The 16,729-nt window shown below is 42.8% G+C and overlaps 1 protein-coding gene across 1 annotated transcript in view; it reads right to left on the reverse strand.

Annotated features, from left to right (window-relative positions):
* SYNJ2 (synaptojanin 2) overlaps window positions 1–5,750 on the reverse strand; it is a 64,551-nt gene extending 58,801 nt beyond the window's left edge. Inside the window, exon 1 of the mRNA XM_083856581.1 lies at window positions 5,516–5,750. Coding sequence (XP_083712707.1) covers window positions 5,516–5,636 — 121 coding nt within the window. The 5' untranslated portion in view covers window positions 5,637–5,750. The remainder of the gene's footprint in view (window positions 1–5,515) is intronic.
* Window positions 5,751–16,729: the final 10,979 nt, after the last annotated feature.

Consider the following 16,729-nt stretch of genomic DNA (forward strand, 5'->3'; position numbering starts at 1 on the left):
GGAAACACAACAAACAAAACAAAATATTGGCACTTTGGAAAGATCAGTTCCCCAGTTTTCTATATTAGATTAAGAACAATCTGCTCCTAGTGAGAAATAGTTTGCATACTTGCATGTGCACATATGAATACATTTATTCACAAAGAATAATGGATTAAAGAAACCATCATGTTTCTAGTGGTCAGCACCATGCTGCTGCAGGCAGTCAAGAAAATAGAAGGGAAGTCCCTAAGTGATTTCTCTGAAGTTTGACCATTATCTTTATGTGGTTTCTGCCATATATGACTCATATTTACATAAAAACTTGCAGTAGTCACTACAGACATAACCACTACAAAGAATTCATCCCCCACAACCACTACTTGTCTCCTAGCATAGAAAACAAGTCTTGTAATCAACACTCTACACTTACACAAATACATCTTTCCTCTTCTCTGTACCCAGTTTGCATTCTGACAGTAGTGAAAGAATTGCAACACACACTTTTCCCTACAATCTAAAGCAGTGAAATTCAGCAGTGAAATTCTGCAGAGAAACCGCAGCTTGCAAGTGCCCACTTCCATCATAACCAAGGAAGGCAGGACTTCTGCTCTGTAAACTGCTTCCACAGATGGAAAAATTTGAACACCACTAAACTTCATAAGAAGAAAAACTTCTTAAAAGTTTGTGCTAGCTCTATGAATATTCTGGCATAAGAGTAGAAATGAGCCATGGTGGAAGGCTCACTGTCTTGGATGGCAGGTAGTGCTCAGAAATACATTCACAGTGTGCTGTGCACAAGTATTGGTGCAGTGCAGGTACAGTGCAACACAGAAATTGCTTTCTGTACAAAAGAAGAAAAAGATGCACAGGTAAATAACTGCTACTTCCTGCTTTTGCAAGACTTTACCTTGATTTCACTCAGCTGCATCAGAGAACCACATACACACCTGTAACTGAAGCAGCAGAGGAGGCACAGAGCTCCTCCAGAGAGTGTACACACAACTTTACTCTATTTAAGTTTGTCTCTAGTATAGGCTCACTTCCCAGATCTGTGGGTAAAAGTCAGGAAAAACCTCAGACATATTTGCAAAAACACACACTGTATCAGCTTTGAACTTCTGTGCTTTCCAGACACCGTGGTCATTTAGGATTTAACATAACAGGTGATGTAACATCCTTTATAAAAGCAGCTGCAGAATCAAAGAGCTTGAAAAAAAAAAAATCTCTGCACTCTTTGGCTCTGCCCTTGAGAAAACATATTATTACGCTGAAATTCAATAGCAGAGCGCTCCTGTTGACAGCTTTTCACTGAAACTACCTGCTATAATAAAGTTAAATCACCATATTTTCAGCACTATAGCCTTAGTTTAGTTTAGCAACTGCCTTGACAAGCAGTCCAGAACTACCCTGTGCAGTTCACTTCATCTGTAAACCACTGAAACTGTAATGTGTTTAAAGTAGGAACAGCAGCTGTATCTATACTGTCTGTTGTATTAAGCAAAACCTTCTAAATCAATGACAATTTTTCTTCATCCTTCATGACTCTAGGTTTCTTCCACAGAATATATTGATGTTCTAGTTCAGAGAATTCCTAGAAGAATTGTTTCAGGCTGTCACCTATCCTTCTGGAGATGACTGAAGCTTTAGGATTGCCAGTGGCAAAAAAAAAAAAAAAAAAAAAAAAAAAAAAAAAAAAAAAAAGCCTCCAGCAAAACGTGGATTTAAATTCAAAACAATGACTTTTACCCTCCACCCTACAGTGACATCATGAGAGGAGGGAGACAAACTCCCATCCTCAAAAGTACTATTTAACTTAGGGTAAACAGAAAACTGTTCTGTTGATATCACATCACTACACAGATTAAGGGGTTTACGGATATGGAACTAGCTTTTCTCCAGTGATTTTTCATTTCTTGATTTTTCCAAAAATTTTTTAGTTCAGGTTTTCATTACAGGACAAGTGTTCTCATTTTATAAATTGCTGACATTCAAACAATTTGAGATCTTTACAATACTCTTCCACTACTGAAATCAAGGATGCAAATATTATTCAGGTATTAAATCTCTGCATGCAGTATGGAAATTGTGAAACATAATCAATTTGCAACTAAAATTGTCATCATTATCTTTATAACATATCAAGAGAGGAAAAAGTATAAAATCATCCATTCACAAGAGAGCATCAAATTGTTAGCTAACGTTTTTGAAAATGTTTATTTTAATGAGGAGTTTGCCAGAGGTTTATAGCCTCTATTGGCACTGTGTCTGTACAAGTGTGTGGTTTTTCAGATTTCTTTTTTTGTAACACCACTTCTTCTAGGACAATTCCCACTCCCTTCTGCCACTTGAACTAGGTTAAATTCAACATTTAAGTTTCTTCTAGTACAAAATTATTAGAGAAGCAATTAAACTTTCTGCAAGTGCAGATGTCATGCCTGTTCAAGGGCAAAGATACTTGGTAATTATGGAAAAAAATAATGAACAATGACTAACATTTGTTCTCAGGCCTTCACTGTCCATCTATGATTATTCCTCTCTACAATGAGGGTGCAATTGCAAAACTACATCAAATATTGTAGAACTTAAGTGCTCCAGGTATACCAATCTGCTTTTATTTAGTGTAGAAGTTTGCATAAGACACAGTTGCACAACTCCTCCTCACCACAGGTATGCAATTTCAAAGAAACTTTATTTTAGAAACAGAAAACTAGACAGGCCAAAACCAACATAATCCTAAGAGTAGTATGTCTGAAACCACACATACACAAAGTTTATGTTAACCTCCCACTGTTGTGTTCTATGGTTAGTAACAACCTAAAGGCAAGTCAAACAAAACAGAATTAATGTTGTTTCTGTTACCACCCTGCTGTGAAGCTTCCTCTTCACAATTCTTCTAAATTCACCAGCACAATACCTACTACTGGTTTTCCCTCCTTTACTGGTTCTCTGCTGCATAAACAGAAGAAGTTATCTAAACAGGCTCCACTGGACAAACTAGCTTTTCCTACAATACAGGAACCAACCCGGGAAGGAATAAAGGAATCAAATGAAATAAAATGACAAAGTTATTACCATGGAGTGGGCTGAATGCCAACACAGACATGATTAGAGTTATCTCAAGACACAACAGTGGACTCCCAAGAGGCATAGCAAACAGGCTTTTTACCCTGATGATTTACAAATCATCACTTCAGAATCCTTCAAACACATTTTAAGCGAGACTGTATAAATTCTATAATCACAGAATCACAAAATCATAGAATCATTAGGATTAGAAAAGATGTCTAAGATCATTGAGCCCAACCATTAAACTAGTATCACTGCATTCATCATTTAAACCATGTTTCCCAAATTCCAAATCCACACAGTTGATGTGAAATAGCCTCAAACAGCCTCTTTGCATCTAAATAGCCTCAACTTGCACCCACTTCCCTGAACAGCCTGTTTCCATATGCCTGACCATCCTTTCCATGAATAAATTTCTCCTAATATCCAGTCTAAACCTCCTTTGGTGCAAGTTGAGGCTATTTCCTCATGCCCTGTCTCTTTTCATCTAAGAGACCTGGCTACACCCTCCTTTCAGGCAGTTGTAGAGAGTGATAAGGTGAACCTCATCTTAACCTGAACCTCCTCTTCTCCAGGCTGAACAACTCCAGCTCCCTCACCTGCTCCTCATAGGATTTGTGCTCCAGATCCTTCACTGGCTTCATTGTTCTTCTCTGAACCTGCTCCTGTTTTGAGATAGACAGGATGTCATTGGCCTCTTTGTTCACCTGGGCACACTGCTGGATCACGCTGAGAAGGATGCTGAGCAGCATCACCAGGTTCTTTTTGGCCCAGCAACTTTCCAGCCACTAAATCATTTCAGGTCCAACAATACAAATGGGAGATGGCAACAACGAGGGAGAAAAAACAGAGTCTATGTTGATGATTCTTTTAATTGGCAAGATTTCAAATCTTTCCAACCACTGGTCATACAGGTGGCTCAGGGCAGGCTAGGTGAATACTGGACTCTCCATTTTATTCATGCACATTAGCTTTAGGAAGTGGAGCTGCTTTAGGTCTTTATCAGAATAACAAAACACAGGCCAAACCCCACTGATATCAATATAGAGTTTTAATTTCAACAGGTTTTAGAATCGAAGAAAGTGAGTAAAGTGCTGGTCAGTACTAAGTGACTTTTCACTTCCAGTTCACTGACAACTGACAGAAAATCCTCTCTAGAAAAATGTGACACATTTATGTCCACTATTACCAAAGAATGTAACAAGAAACAGAACCCACAAAATATTGCACAATGTAAAACTCCAATAAAGTAAAATAAAACAAACCAAACAAAAATCCCCACAAGTGTGGCAATAACATCTTTTCCATGACTGGTCAAAATTTTCCCACTATCAGAACTATCTTGTGAAAATCAGCTGTCCCTTGACGACCTTTCCGGCTTTCATCATTCCTAAAGTCCCCAACACCTGAAAATCAGGCATTTTAGTCTGCACGTCCTGCCAGTGTACATTGCGGAAGATTCAGCTGAGTGGAGCCAGGTCTGGAGGTGACATTTGTGACTGACATTGTGCAAATCACAACGTACACACACATCTTATTACCACAGTTTGAGCTGCTTGAACACCAACTCCTACAACACTGTGAACAGCAGCGTGATTGCAGGCACAGGTATTGCACAGAAAACAATTTAAGAACACAGCACAAGAATGTGTTCCCCTGTTTTTGCCCCTTACCTTGTCAGTCACCTCATTTTCCTGTGTCTGCCCCAACATTAGAAACATCAGCACTGCATTAATTCATGTGTAACAAGGATCAAAAACACAAGGTGAGACAACCCTGAGCACGTTTACGAGATCACTCCAGTAAGAGCCTGATATTCAAGCAACCAAATACCCTTCAAACCACAGGGGCACCACAGCAAGAGGCCAGGGGTTTTTTACGGGAGACAAATCTCAAGTCAGTCATCCCAAACCATCTCTGCTGTGAGCTGGCTGCCTTCACTGGTGGTTGGCACCTGATGTAGCTGAGTAGAAACTTCCTCAAGAGGCAGTGGATCTCATTCCTTTACCCGGGCCTTTCTCTGCAGTCAAGGCTGTAAGAGGGTAAGTCTTGCACATTAAAGGTGCCGAGACCGCCCCGCCACCGGGCACCCGGGGGGGCTCTCCCGCTTTTTCTACCCCGGCTGCTGGTGAGGAGGCTGAAGCCACCCCGAGCAGCGCTGGGACACGGATCAGGAGGAGATGCTGGCCAACCCTCCGGGCCCGGCACGGACCGGGGGTCACCCAAATGCTCCAGCAAGTGCCCGAGCCCGGAGGGCCGTGCTGGAGGTCGGGCTGTGAGCGGGGCGAGGCGCTCCCCGCAGCCAGCATCCTGCTGGACGTGGCTCTGCGCGCTCCCCTTCCTCTCCCCACACCACAGAGGGCAGTGCCCCAGTGCTCCTGTGCCGTGGCACCCCGGGGTCCCTTTCACAGCAGAGGTTCGCACCCCCGGACACCCCCGGCCCCCCGGCCGCCCCGCAGGCACTTACTGAGCGCCGCCACGGTGCCGGCCTCCAGCAGCAGGCAGTCCTGGCGGCTGCGAGCCTCCAGCAGGGCGCTCGGCCCCGGCTCCTGCTTCCAGAGCAGCCGCAGCCCTTTGCTCAGAGCCATGGGAGCCGCGGGGAGCGGGGGTCCCTGTGGAGGCGGTGGAGAAGGAGCTTCCGCGGGAACTCCTCCGGGAACTCCTCCGGGAACTCCTCCGGGCGCCCGGCCCCGGTCCGGCCGCTTCTCCCGGGAAGGCGGGCCGGGGGCGGCGGTGTCCCCCTGCCGCTGGCGGTCACCTCACCAGGGCCCCGGTGCCCCCACAGCGGCCCGGCCGCCCAGGGCCAGGGGAGCGGACCCGCCTCCAAGGGGAGCCCCGGCTGCGGCCGCCGGGGCGGGAGCGATCTTCCCCTTTGCTCCCCGCCCTCCTCTTCCCACCCGCGGTAAACTTTCCAGAGTCAACTTTGTCCCTGTGGCTCGGCGGCTCCGGCTCCTCCTCCTCCGGGACAGGTAGGAGCCGCCGGCGGGCGCTGCCCCCGCCCTGCCCGCCGTGAGGGGAGGAGCGGCCGAACCCGGCAGCGCTGTGGGCCCGGCCCGGCCCGGCTGTTCCCGGCCCGGCTGTTCCCGAGTCCAGAGTTATTCCCGGCCCGGCTGTCCCCGGCCCGGCCGTGCCGCTCCCCAGCCCCGCGGGTGGCGAGGCCGCCGTGGAGCCGCCCTGAGGGAGCGCCCCGAGGCGCCGCAGTTGTTCCCGGGCCGGGGAGCGGCCGCGCTCCTTCCCGCCTCCCGCCCGGCCCCGGCGCCGCTCCCCGGCAGGAGCTCCCCTCGGGCTGCCGGCCCGCTGTAAAGAGTTCCAGGGAAAGGCACAGTGCCCGTGTTCTGCTGTTGCAGGGCGCCCGTCACAATTCCCTGTGGAGTCTGTCCGGGGTCAGTGCTGTTTTTTCCCGGAGTTCACCCAGAAGGAGTGGATTGAGGAAGTAGGGTTGAGTAGGTGCCCCAGTGTGTTCGGATGAGAGAAAAAACTCGCTGTAACCTCTAGCAGAAGATGTAGTCCTATTCATACGAGGCAAACCAAGCAGAATTTAATGTTTTAGCATCACGAATTATAAAACTTGAATCAAGATGTAGAGAAAACGCGAAATTCCAAATGCCCAGACTGCCATCTGTTACTGTCCCACATTTACACTGAGCACGGCGGTCATGGCGTGGCGCTGCCAAGGGGAATGTCACATTCCTGCCTTCTTTGAACCTGATGGAAACAAACTGAAAAGCAGGTACTGTCTTCCTATCACACACATCTGGCTCATTTGTTTTATAACCAGCAGTAATTCGGAAAGGAGATTCATTTTATGTTTGTTTGTGGTGCCTCCTTAAAAAAACATTTTGAAAGGATCTGGTATGGAAAGTGGGATTGGTGTTTGGGATTGGCTTTTTTTCCTGCCGATCCTAAACTTTGATTATAGTATGTAAAGTGAGATTAAAAGTACTGTGTAAAGCAAAAGAAATGACCCAGGAACTGTAGAAGTTAAGTGACCAGGATGAAAAAAGCAGGACAGCACATAGCTCAGAGTTTGGGAGTTTTAGATGGTATAAGAACATAGATTAATCGTGCTCAATTTTAAACAGGAAAGGGATGCCTTTCTTACAGCTACCCAATGTGAATGGCAGACCGAAAATTGGTTTATGTCTTTGACACCTTTCACTCTTTCCCTAGAGAAAAGTGCTCATTTGAGATGAAATACTTAAAGTATCGCTTAATCAGTGCTGCCCAAGAGAGTTGTATCACATTACTTTAAAGAGTTGCCCTGGATCATACAGTTACGTGTTTAAAAATAGCAGCAAAATAAACCCTCATCTTTTTTTTTTTCTTTTTTTTTTTTTTTTTTTTTTTTTTTTTTTTTGTGTGTGTGTGTGTGTGTGTGTGTGTGTGTGTGTGTTTGCCTTTGAGCAATAATTCTTCATAGTCCCATTTAAACTCCATCATGAGAGCACACTCTCACTGGGAGAGACTATGTTTTAAGTCCTTAGTAATTTTTGTCATTAGTTCTTTTCACTGCAAATTCCAAGAACACACAATTTAGGGTTGTTAATAAAAAGTTTACTGTCAGATTTGTTGGGTAAAACAGTGAAGAAAGGATTGGTGTACCTGGGATGGTACTTTTTCAGCACCTCAAACCATTATGAGGGGATAAGGATGTAAAAGAAAAACCCAGATGAAGGTGGCAAACAGGAAACTTTTAGCGGTGTTTATGACAAGGCACTGCTTCATAGGTGGCTCTCTGATTGGGTCTGTTCTAATCTGTTACAAACAGATCACTTCAGTGTGTTCCAGTTGCAGTACATCCACTCAAAAAGCAGTAAGTCAGTTAATTAGGCTTTGTGTTAGAAACACCAGCCTGAGAAAGCAACAATCAGAAAATGGTGAAGAGTTGCAGTAAATAAAACCATTCATTTTACAAACCTCCTTCACAAAGAATGACATCCAAATTAGGGCTTATATAGGAACCTTCCTTGATATATTTGGGATGTGTGCAAAAGTGTTCTTTTGATAAGATCTTTTCATCTAACCAGTTTGTGTTTCAATGCATGGAAGTCCATTTTTAAGGGGAGATTGACAGATCATCTTTAGCAGACATTTGGAGTTGAGCTGTCTTGCTCTGGACCTTATGTGAGTATCATGGAAACATTAATTCCTGCAGTCATTTGAGGAGTCCCTCAGGTGAACTCACTCCCTCTTGCACAGCACTTGTTTCCACCCAGGCCATACATCCTCATTACCTCCTCAGCAAGTTTTCATTTCATCCTTCTTTTTCTGTGGAGTTTTCCTTCTTTTAATCTCCTGCCTTGATAATTTCACCATCCTAGCTTCTTTGCCCCTCTTCACCCATCATTGGTTCTTTATCACTCTTTCTACCTTTGAGCAATCACAGAAATTTTGCATTGCTTTCTGAATGTTCCCACAGCTAAAAGGTGGGAGGTGAGCTGCTGCTGCCCCTGCAGCCTTCAGCTGGGAGAAGCAGTAGGTTGATGGGCTCTCTCTGCTATTCAGCATGCTTAGAATAGTGGGACTGTTTTGGACGGTGGAATATCTCTTGTCTGAAGCAGTCTCCCTTTGTTTATCTTTTCTCTTTCCAACTCGTTTTCCAGTTTCTGTTTTCATAGGGTCAGGGAGACCCTTCACCCTCTGTATCAGGAGGGAAGGGATCCTAAAGGTCTGATGTTTGCTGACTGTGGAAAAATTGCAGCAATGGTATGTTAGGGGCAGCCTCCATGGTAGGAGGATGCAGCCTTCAGCTACTAAATCAAGTTCAGTTCCTGTTAACTCACCTCTGACATAAATTGTGTTGAAGACAATGTCCACACTGTGTTTAAGCAGATTTTTAAGCATTCAGCTGTTACCTCAGTGGTAGAAATCACCTCAGTGTAATTTCTGAACACTTCTGTCTTTTTCAGAGTCACACCATTTGCTTTGAATTTCCAATCTCTTCTCCTCCTCAGCCCCTTGTTTACCTTGGCAGCATTGCTATGCATTATAATGACTCCTGCTCCTAGGTCCTTCTGGTAATGGATGTTTCCAGGGTCGGGATCACTGCCTCCCTGAAAAGGAGTCCTGCATGCTTAGCAGGTGGCATTGTTTGTTTGTCTAAAGACCATCTGAAGAGGAACAACAGGGATGTTGCAAAACAGAGTTTAGAAGAACTGGACAGAGCAAGGAGTATTTGGCGTAACTGGAATCTGCCCTGTCTGGATTAGCTGTGTGAACCCCATATCCTGGACTTTGGGGTGTAGGATGGGTGTCCCTGTAGTATTTCTTGTCTGTCTTTATGTACTATTGAGTGGACTTTGCAATCTGGGGCTCTACAAAAAGCTTTGGTGATACACTGTAGAAACAAACAAAATATACTTTTCCTTGTCCAATATTATGCTACTGAAATAGCTTTTCCAGTAACTTTTTGAAGCTCAAATATAAATTTACTTATGACGGCATTTCCTCAGGATTTTTGGCCACTTGCACATAGCCTCAGTGGTCACAAATTCCTCAGGAAATGTGTGTGCTTACAAGGTCATTGAAAACAGTTTGGGTTTTGCCTTTTATGACAAACTTTTGACTTTAGCAAGTAAAGAAGAAATAGGGGAAATATCTCTGCATATTTTTTCCTGCACATGGCATTCAAAACAAGTAACTGCTGCTAATATGCAAAAACTTCTACTATGTTTCCACATTTTCTAGTTTACATTAGGATGAATTTTAATCACAGCTGAATTTGACACAGAGAAGCATTTATAACTTTTAGGCTAAAGTGCTCAAAATGTTGCACTGAAAGTAACTGCAGAGTTTTAATGCCTCCTCTTACACTGTCAGTGAAATTGAGAGAAGAGCTTTCTATTCTAGCTGGTTACACTTCTGGCCTAGTAAAGAACTTCGTGTGCAGAAGACATCTAGTACTTTGTTACAGAGACAGTCCAATATATTTTGAGCTAGGTCACTGTTACTCACCAACATCAACTGCATTTCCTCAAAAATAACTGAGGAGCATGAGAAACATGAGTGATAAATCCGTATGCTTTAGATTTTGACCTTGCCATGAGTGTAAGAAGAGTGATGCAGGAACATTTTCTTTGCTTCAGTTACTGACAATATTTTCAAATTTCTGCTCCTGTTTATAACCTTTCCTGACAAGCTCCCCTTATTTCTTGCCATTGGGGTCTGTTATCCTTACAACAAGAAAAATAAACTTTTAATGCTAATTAGTCTGGATCATATTACTCTTTAACCAGTTATTTGGAAGGGGGAGGGTGGGTGCACAGCCTCACACCTGAGCTTCTGGTTCAGCAGGAGCTAAACATATCCCTGACTTTAAGTATATCAGTAGCCTAAATCTTGCAGCTCCTTGATTGGGTGAATAAACTTCCTTCTCAAGTGAATAAACAGTGCAGGTTTGGCTGCTCAAGGTGGTTGGACTGGAAGCAAACTAGCTTTAGGCTCAGACCGAGTCAGGGTCTATCTGGCTGCAGAGGGTGTAGCTCCAGATTGGCAAAAGACTGGGCTGTGAATTCAAACTCTGAAGGTGTACCAGAAGTGGTTGGGAGATGCTCTGGTGGAGTGCTAAGTTTTAGAAATGCTGCTAATGAAAAACTGTTGCTGGGAGGTCAGTGGAATTTCTCGCCTCCTCTTCCACCTATACTTTAACTCTGTATGTGCTAAGTGAACAAGGTCTGTCTAGAGAGGGAGACTTGCTGCATTCACAGCCACTGGCCTTTTCTTATTAAGAGACTATTTTCAGTAACAGCAGCTGTTTTAAAGCTTAACATTCTTCATCCCAAAACTATGTGCAGAAGAGCAGCATTGGTCAGATGGCGTTTATTTAGGCACTAAGAGCGACTAGACAACCAGATAAAATTTTTATTCTTTCTTCCAGACTGACATGCTTATGATTAGTTGTAGGTATCCCTTTCTCATGTTCAAAGGACTAGGAAGCCACAGAGTTTTCCACTGCTCCTTGCCTCATTTTCTGGAACTCCTGATAGGAAAAACAAAATGCTTAATAAAATAGAAAATTTGAATTTAAAGTGGGCTGCTTAATATCTGCACAGGAAGAGCTGTAGCAAGTATGCTGGCACTTTTTCCTCAGTGAGCACATGCCTCATCATCAGAAACTGTGCACACCTCTCTTGTGTATCAACAGTAAAAGCAGGTTTTATTAATTACCCCATAGCAAGGGACATGGATTTGATAAAGCAAAAGAAACAAACATCTTCCTTTTGTCCATGAATTAGCTAAGAAGAAAACTCCAGGAAGAGGCAATCCCAGATTGCCAGTTATGTCATTTCAGCAGTATATAGTGGCCATCATTGTCACAGATGGTGTGACACTGGACTGGGAGAGACTGCCTGCAACAAAGTGATTCCTAACTTCATTCTTAAATAAGAATTTAACTATTCTGTTGATGCTCAATATCTTGTTGTTGTTCAGAACCTCTAGGTTTCCTTATCTATTGAGATGTTGTAACAAGCCAGAGAGAAACAGATGAATACAAGAGTGGACAATGCAATAACACAACAGAAAGCTGATTGTGATTCAGACGATGGACCTGAAAGCTAAATAATTTAAAATAATAAGACCCACCCTTGTATTTTTAGAATAACCAAATCCTACAAAAATCAGGAAAGTCAAGGACAAAATACAGTCAGGCAAGTGACAGCAGAACTTCATATGTTTCTGGATAATTTTGATGGTGCACTCTGTTTATTGAGGAAAATGTTAACTTTTGATCCCTCCTCCTACTATCATTCATTTGTTAATGAATTCTGTTAATATAAAAATCTTTAGTTAACTTGTCCTATTGGGTAACACAGACTATACTTGAAAAAAACCCAAGGAGCACACAGGGTAGATGAGCCCTATAAAGAGGCATTTAGAAATGGGGTGGGGAGGGGGGGGGGAGAGAGGGCAAAGAGAATGACATTTTCATGTTCACTTCATAACTAATTAATATTAATTCATTTAAAGCTTATTGAACTCTAGTTTGTCCTCAGTGGGATCAGATCTTCAAGGGTGAGTATCTTCTGTGAATTTTCTGTGTGTAAACATTAGTGGGAGTTGACTGAACATAACAGGACATGTTAACTGAGTTTATGTCCAGTACTGGTTATTTACAGTTGTAGTATTTTATAATAGGATTTTGTTAATTAGAAGAGCACATGTTCTGTGTTAACAGAAATGTATATATAAACCCAATGGAGGCTCATATCTTAAAGTTGTCTTGCATTCCAGTTACTGTTTTTTTCTTGCATATAAAACACAAAGCTAAAGTAAAACTAAGGATTTTGTTTTTGTGAAAAAAGTGAATGTCGGGCACAATCTGTCTATTTAAAAGTTTCAGATTTATTCAAGTATTTGAATGAAAAAAAAAGGGTTAAAATAGTCTTCTATTCAGAGAACACCTTTTTAATACAATCAAATCAGCCACCTCACAACCAGTACCACCATCCTACAACTACTGAGAAAAGTACATCTCTGGAATGAGTAGGTTAATTTCTCCAAAATCTGAAATACAATCCAGAATTGCAGTTGGTACATCAAAATTCAATTGGAAACATTTCCCAGGTTTAGGTTTGGGATTTGTCTGCTGCATCTTTCTTAGGATATAGAATTTCTAGTTCATGCCTTTGATAATGGACTGCTGGTTGTATGCCAGATACTAATCCACATAGCAGAAAGAGTCATTCAGTCACTGTCTAAAAGGAACACAAAATATCTTGCATGCATAGATTTGCTCTTCTATGATCAAATGTTCAACATTTTTTCCATTTGAGTTGTTTCCAGTACAGCATATGTGGTGCTTTTAAAATGAAGTTAGGCTTCTTTCATTTCATTTTATAAACAGATGCTTTGTGGTATTATGCTTCCTCATGGTTAAAAAGCCCTGTCCATTAATTTTCAGATTTAGGAGGGGCTTCAGACCAAAGAGCAAGGGGAGCAATAGGCAGTGTAACAGCACATTCCTGTGAAGGAAGAGAACATATTTGTTTACCTGAAAGACTGGGGGCTTGGGGTTTTTCCAACTGTTTTTTGTGAAGAGTAAATGGGCAATAAATCTCAGGTGTTCCTCTGCTTCTTGGCAGCTTTACGGCAAGATAACTTAGACTGAATAGTTTGAAAGGACAGGGAATATGAGCAGGTTGAAATGAGAGTAGTTAAAGGAGTTCCTCAGTTAATACCACCAGCGTTGAACTGGAGAAGGTTAAAGCAAAACTAAAATGGTAAAATAGAGCAAACTGGCTAAGGAGTCAAGCTATTTTACAGCCCCATTTATGGTGAAGGCAGAGTGAATAGCATATGTTTTTCTTGCAAGGAAAGGAGGACTGTAGAATGAGGTGTTATCTCTCAGTTCTGCTGTAAAGGGGTAGCTGACAAAGCACAGTGTGTGAATGAGGGGAACAGGCCAGAAAAGAGAAGAACTGAGGGAACATCAAGGTTCAAAGTTATTTGAACAAACATTTCGGTATGTCACATTATTCCTAATGCATCAATTAAATCCACAGACTGTGTATATGCAAGTAAACATAATTAGGCTTGCTAGTCAGTGTTTGTTTTTTGTCAGTTTGGCTTGTTTATTTAGGTGTGCCGTTCTGCTTCACTAGAACAAGATTTTTGTATTGCTTTTACAGAAAGAATTGCCTGTACTTCTAACTGATGCCACATTCACTATTAACATATAAATCATTATGGGGGTCTGAGGTTTACTGGAATGGTGCATTCTCACCCCAGGTTGCAGGCAGTTTAGATTTCACTATGCCTGTAGCTCTCATGCAATCCCTGTTAGCCTGGGGATGGGTCATGGCACACGTAACAAAAATGATTATTCCACATAGGTGAGTAGGTTACACTAGGGCTCACAGACTCATCTGGTTGAAAGTTCCAGGAATTACACTAACTCATTTGCAGACTACTATTCTTTTTTTTTCTGCTCCAAATATATGTGTATGTGTGTGTTTATCTCAAAAGTTACCTGGGTGAACGGGAGGTGAGAAACCATCTTTCTCTGTAGGCTGCCCTCACTTCCTAGGACATTTCCTCACTTTCAGCCACCATTACAGGCACCCAGTAGTACCAGCGACCCGGGAATGCCAGTGTGCGTGGGAAGGGGTGAGCACAGAGTGGGGGCAGGCCAAAATCATCTCAGCAGCTTGGCGGTGTGGAGTGGAAAGACCTTGTGTGGGTGTGGCTGGAAAAGCTCAGCAAAGCTGTGGGTTTGGGAGAAGGCCAACTCCTGGGATGTGAGGATTACTAGGCCATGTCAAACTAACTTTGGAGGGCAGGGAAAGCTGGAGCATGACACCAGTGCTCATGTCATCTCTCTGAAGCCAAGAGTACGAGACCTTCTTCTGTCACAGACCCCATACACTATGATTCACCTTGTGTCTGTTTGCTGCTGCTGTTGTTACTTCAGTAGATCTTTGGATTGCCTTTCTTGCTGCCTTCCTGTTACCCTTCCTCTTCTCTGTCCCTCCCCCTGTTTCATTCTCTGTTGCTTTTTGCCCAGTTGGTCCACTGATAGTTAGATTCTGTAATTAGTGACCCTGATACATAGAGCTATTGCAATTACTTCCTATGTCTTTTTAAAAGGTGGGTGCAGTGACAGATTTTCTGTGCTGCAATTACAGAGTCTATCTTGAATAATGTTTCCTGCATATTTTGGTGGGAGTTCAGCAGAATTCTCTCTTTACTTATTCCAGAAATCTGAAATAGACTTTGTCCAGTCTTGGAGATTTATTGCAAACGACATGGAAGGGCCAGAGCCAGTGTGGATCCTTTCCACATGGAAACACTGATGCACAGAGTTCATAGTATGCCTGAATAAAAGCAGAGATGCTATGTGAGTTTAGAAATGCCTCTGGGAAGTCAGATTAACTATTCTCAGTTTAATTCTAGAAGGTGCTACTCAGAATGGATGAGTCAGGATACAATATATTGCAGAGAAGTCTTTATGACTACTTTTAAGCAACCTGTTGCTTTAAGAGACACATTTCTACATGTTGGGAAGGGTGATTACTTTTTGTTTATCTGCACTTGAACTAATAGCCTAATGCTGGCTATTGAGTTTTACTTCGTGAAGTCCCATAGGAGAAAAATCTGAGGTATCCTGAGACAGATTTGTCAGAATGCTTCCTTACCATGCCAGAAGTCAGCTACACTCACACTCACCACCTTCTCTCTGCCCTCAGGGCCAGCAGCTGCCTAGCACAGCCTCTTTGGCAAAACACAGGGGAGAACCACTTTGCTTTGTAAGACCTTAGCTGGCTGCAGAAGGTCACCTGAGGTGTCATTGCATCCTGGGGCTGAGACAGAACCAGACAGTGACAGTGCATATCTGTCCTGTCTTCCTCCATGCTGCAGAGTTCATCAGCAGACCTGTGTGACACACACACACATATCCAGACCCAGGCAGGGCTCAATTCCTGTTGTCTGGCTCCAAAGCAGTGAGAAACAGCCCAGAGCCTGGGTGCAGCTGCAGGTGTCTGCTCCAGTTCCCTTGTGAACACCCAGTACAGTGTTTACTTGTGGGCTGGGTTTTGGGTTTTTAATGTTTGACAAAAAAAAAAAACAAAAAACAAAAAACAATCACCTTCAGAAAGGGCTGTTTTATTTTACTATTTTAAAATTACTTAAGACCACTAGTCATTTTTATTAGATTCTAACACTAGATAATTACAATACGAACTCCTGGCTCAGAAGGGAGCTGTGCCAGACAGCACCTACAAACAACTTTTATGAACTCCTCTCTTACTCTAGGAGCAGCCCCTTGATCCCCTGTGAAACCACTGCAGTGCCTGCAAGTTGCCCTTTTCCAGTGATAATTTTACAGCACGCTCAAATAGATCTCAAATCCTGCAGCCATCCCACAGACCTCTTTTGTAGTGTAGCAGTCTGTGGATAGCAACCTCCTCTTTCTGATTGTGAATTTGGTTTAAATTTGGAAGACTTTCATAAACAGTTGCCTTGTGGGGTTATTTGTTTGTGAGGCTTTTTAGGATGCTGTTTCCTAAAAAAGCATTAAGACTTTGGTTGTAAGCAACAGATAGACTGGCACAAGTTGTTACCCTGGTAAAGTTTACCTATTGCCAAACAAGCATAAGGATGCTCAAAGTAGGGAAGAAGTGTTCTAGACCTACCTCCTTCACAAAGGTTTGGGGAAAAGTCCTTGCTTTAAGTTTGGTAGGTCCAATTTGTAACCAGGTAGAAAAGTGTCACTATTTAAACAGGGAAGACACATGAAGAGTTTTCTTACTCCTCAGTGTTCTCTGCTGGCATAACCAGTCTGGAATGGTGCAGTCCTGGTGAGTGCAGTCAGATGGGAATCTTCTGGGGCAGTGTGTCAAGCTCAGCAAATCCATCCCAGCAGCAAGCAGCCTGGTTTATATTTTGCTACTATACTGCAATGGATGCTATGTTTAAGTTTTCACTTCTCTCCCAGCTGTTGAATTTTTAAACAAAATCTTTACTGAGCTTAAAAATACAACTCAACTAGTCAGAAAACTCAACTAGTTAGAAAAATGACTCTCACCCTTGTTTGGCCCTTACTTTTGAGGCAGCTTTTCCTTTCACAGGAGTTTAACTTGATGAGTTACTGGATACACCAAACTTGACAAGATTCTGTCTCTGGCTTGGAAAGAATTTGATTAAAAATAATAAAATCTAGATAGATGAATAGATTAGATAA

The sequence above is a fragment of the Zosterops lateralis genome (genome assembly GCF_965231275.1).
Source record: "Zosterops lateralis genome assembly, chromosome: 3".
Lineage (NCBI taxonomy): Eukaryota > Metazoa > Chordata > Aves > Passeriformes > Zosteropidae > Zosterops > Zosterops lateralis.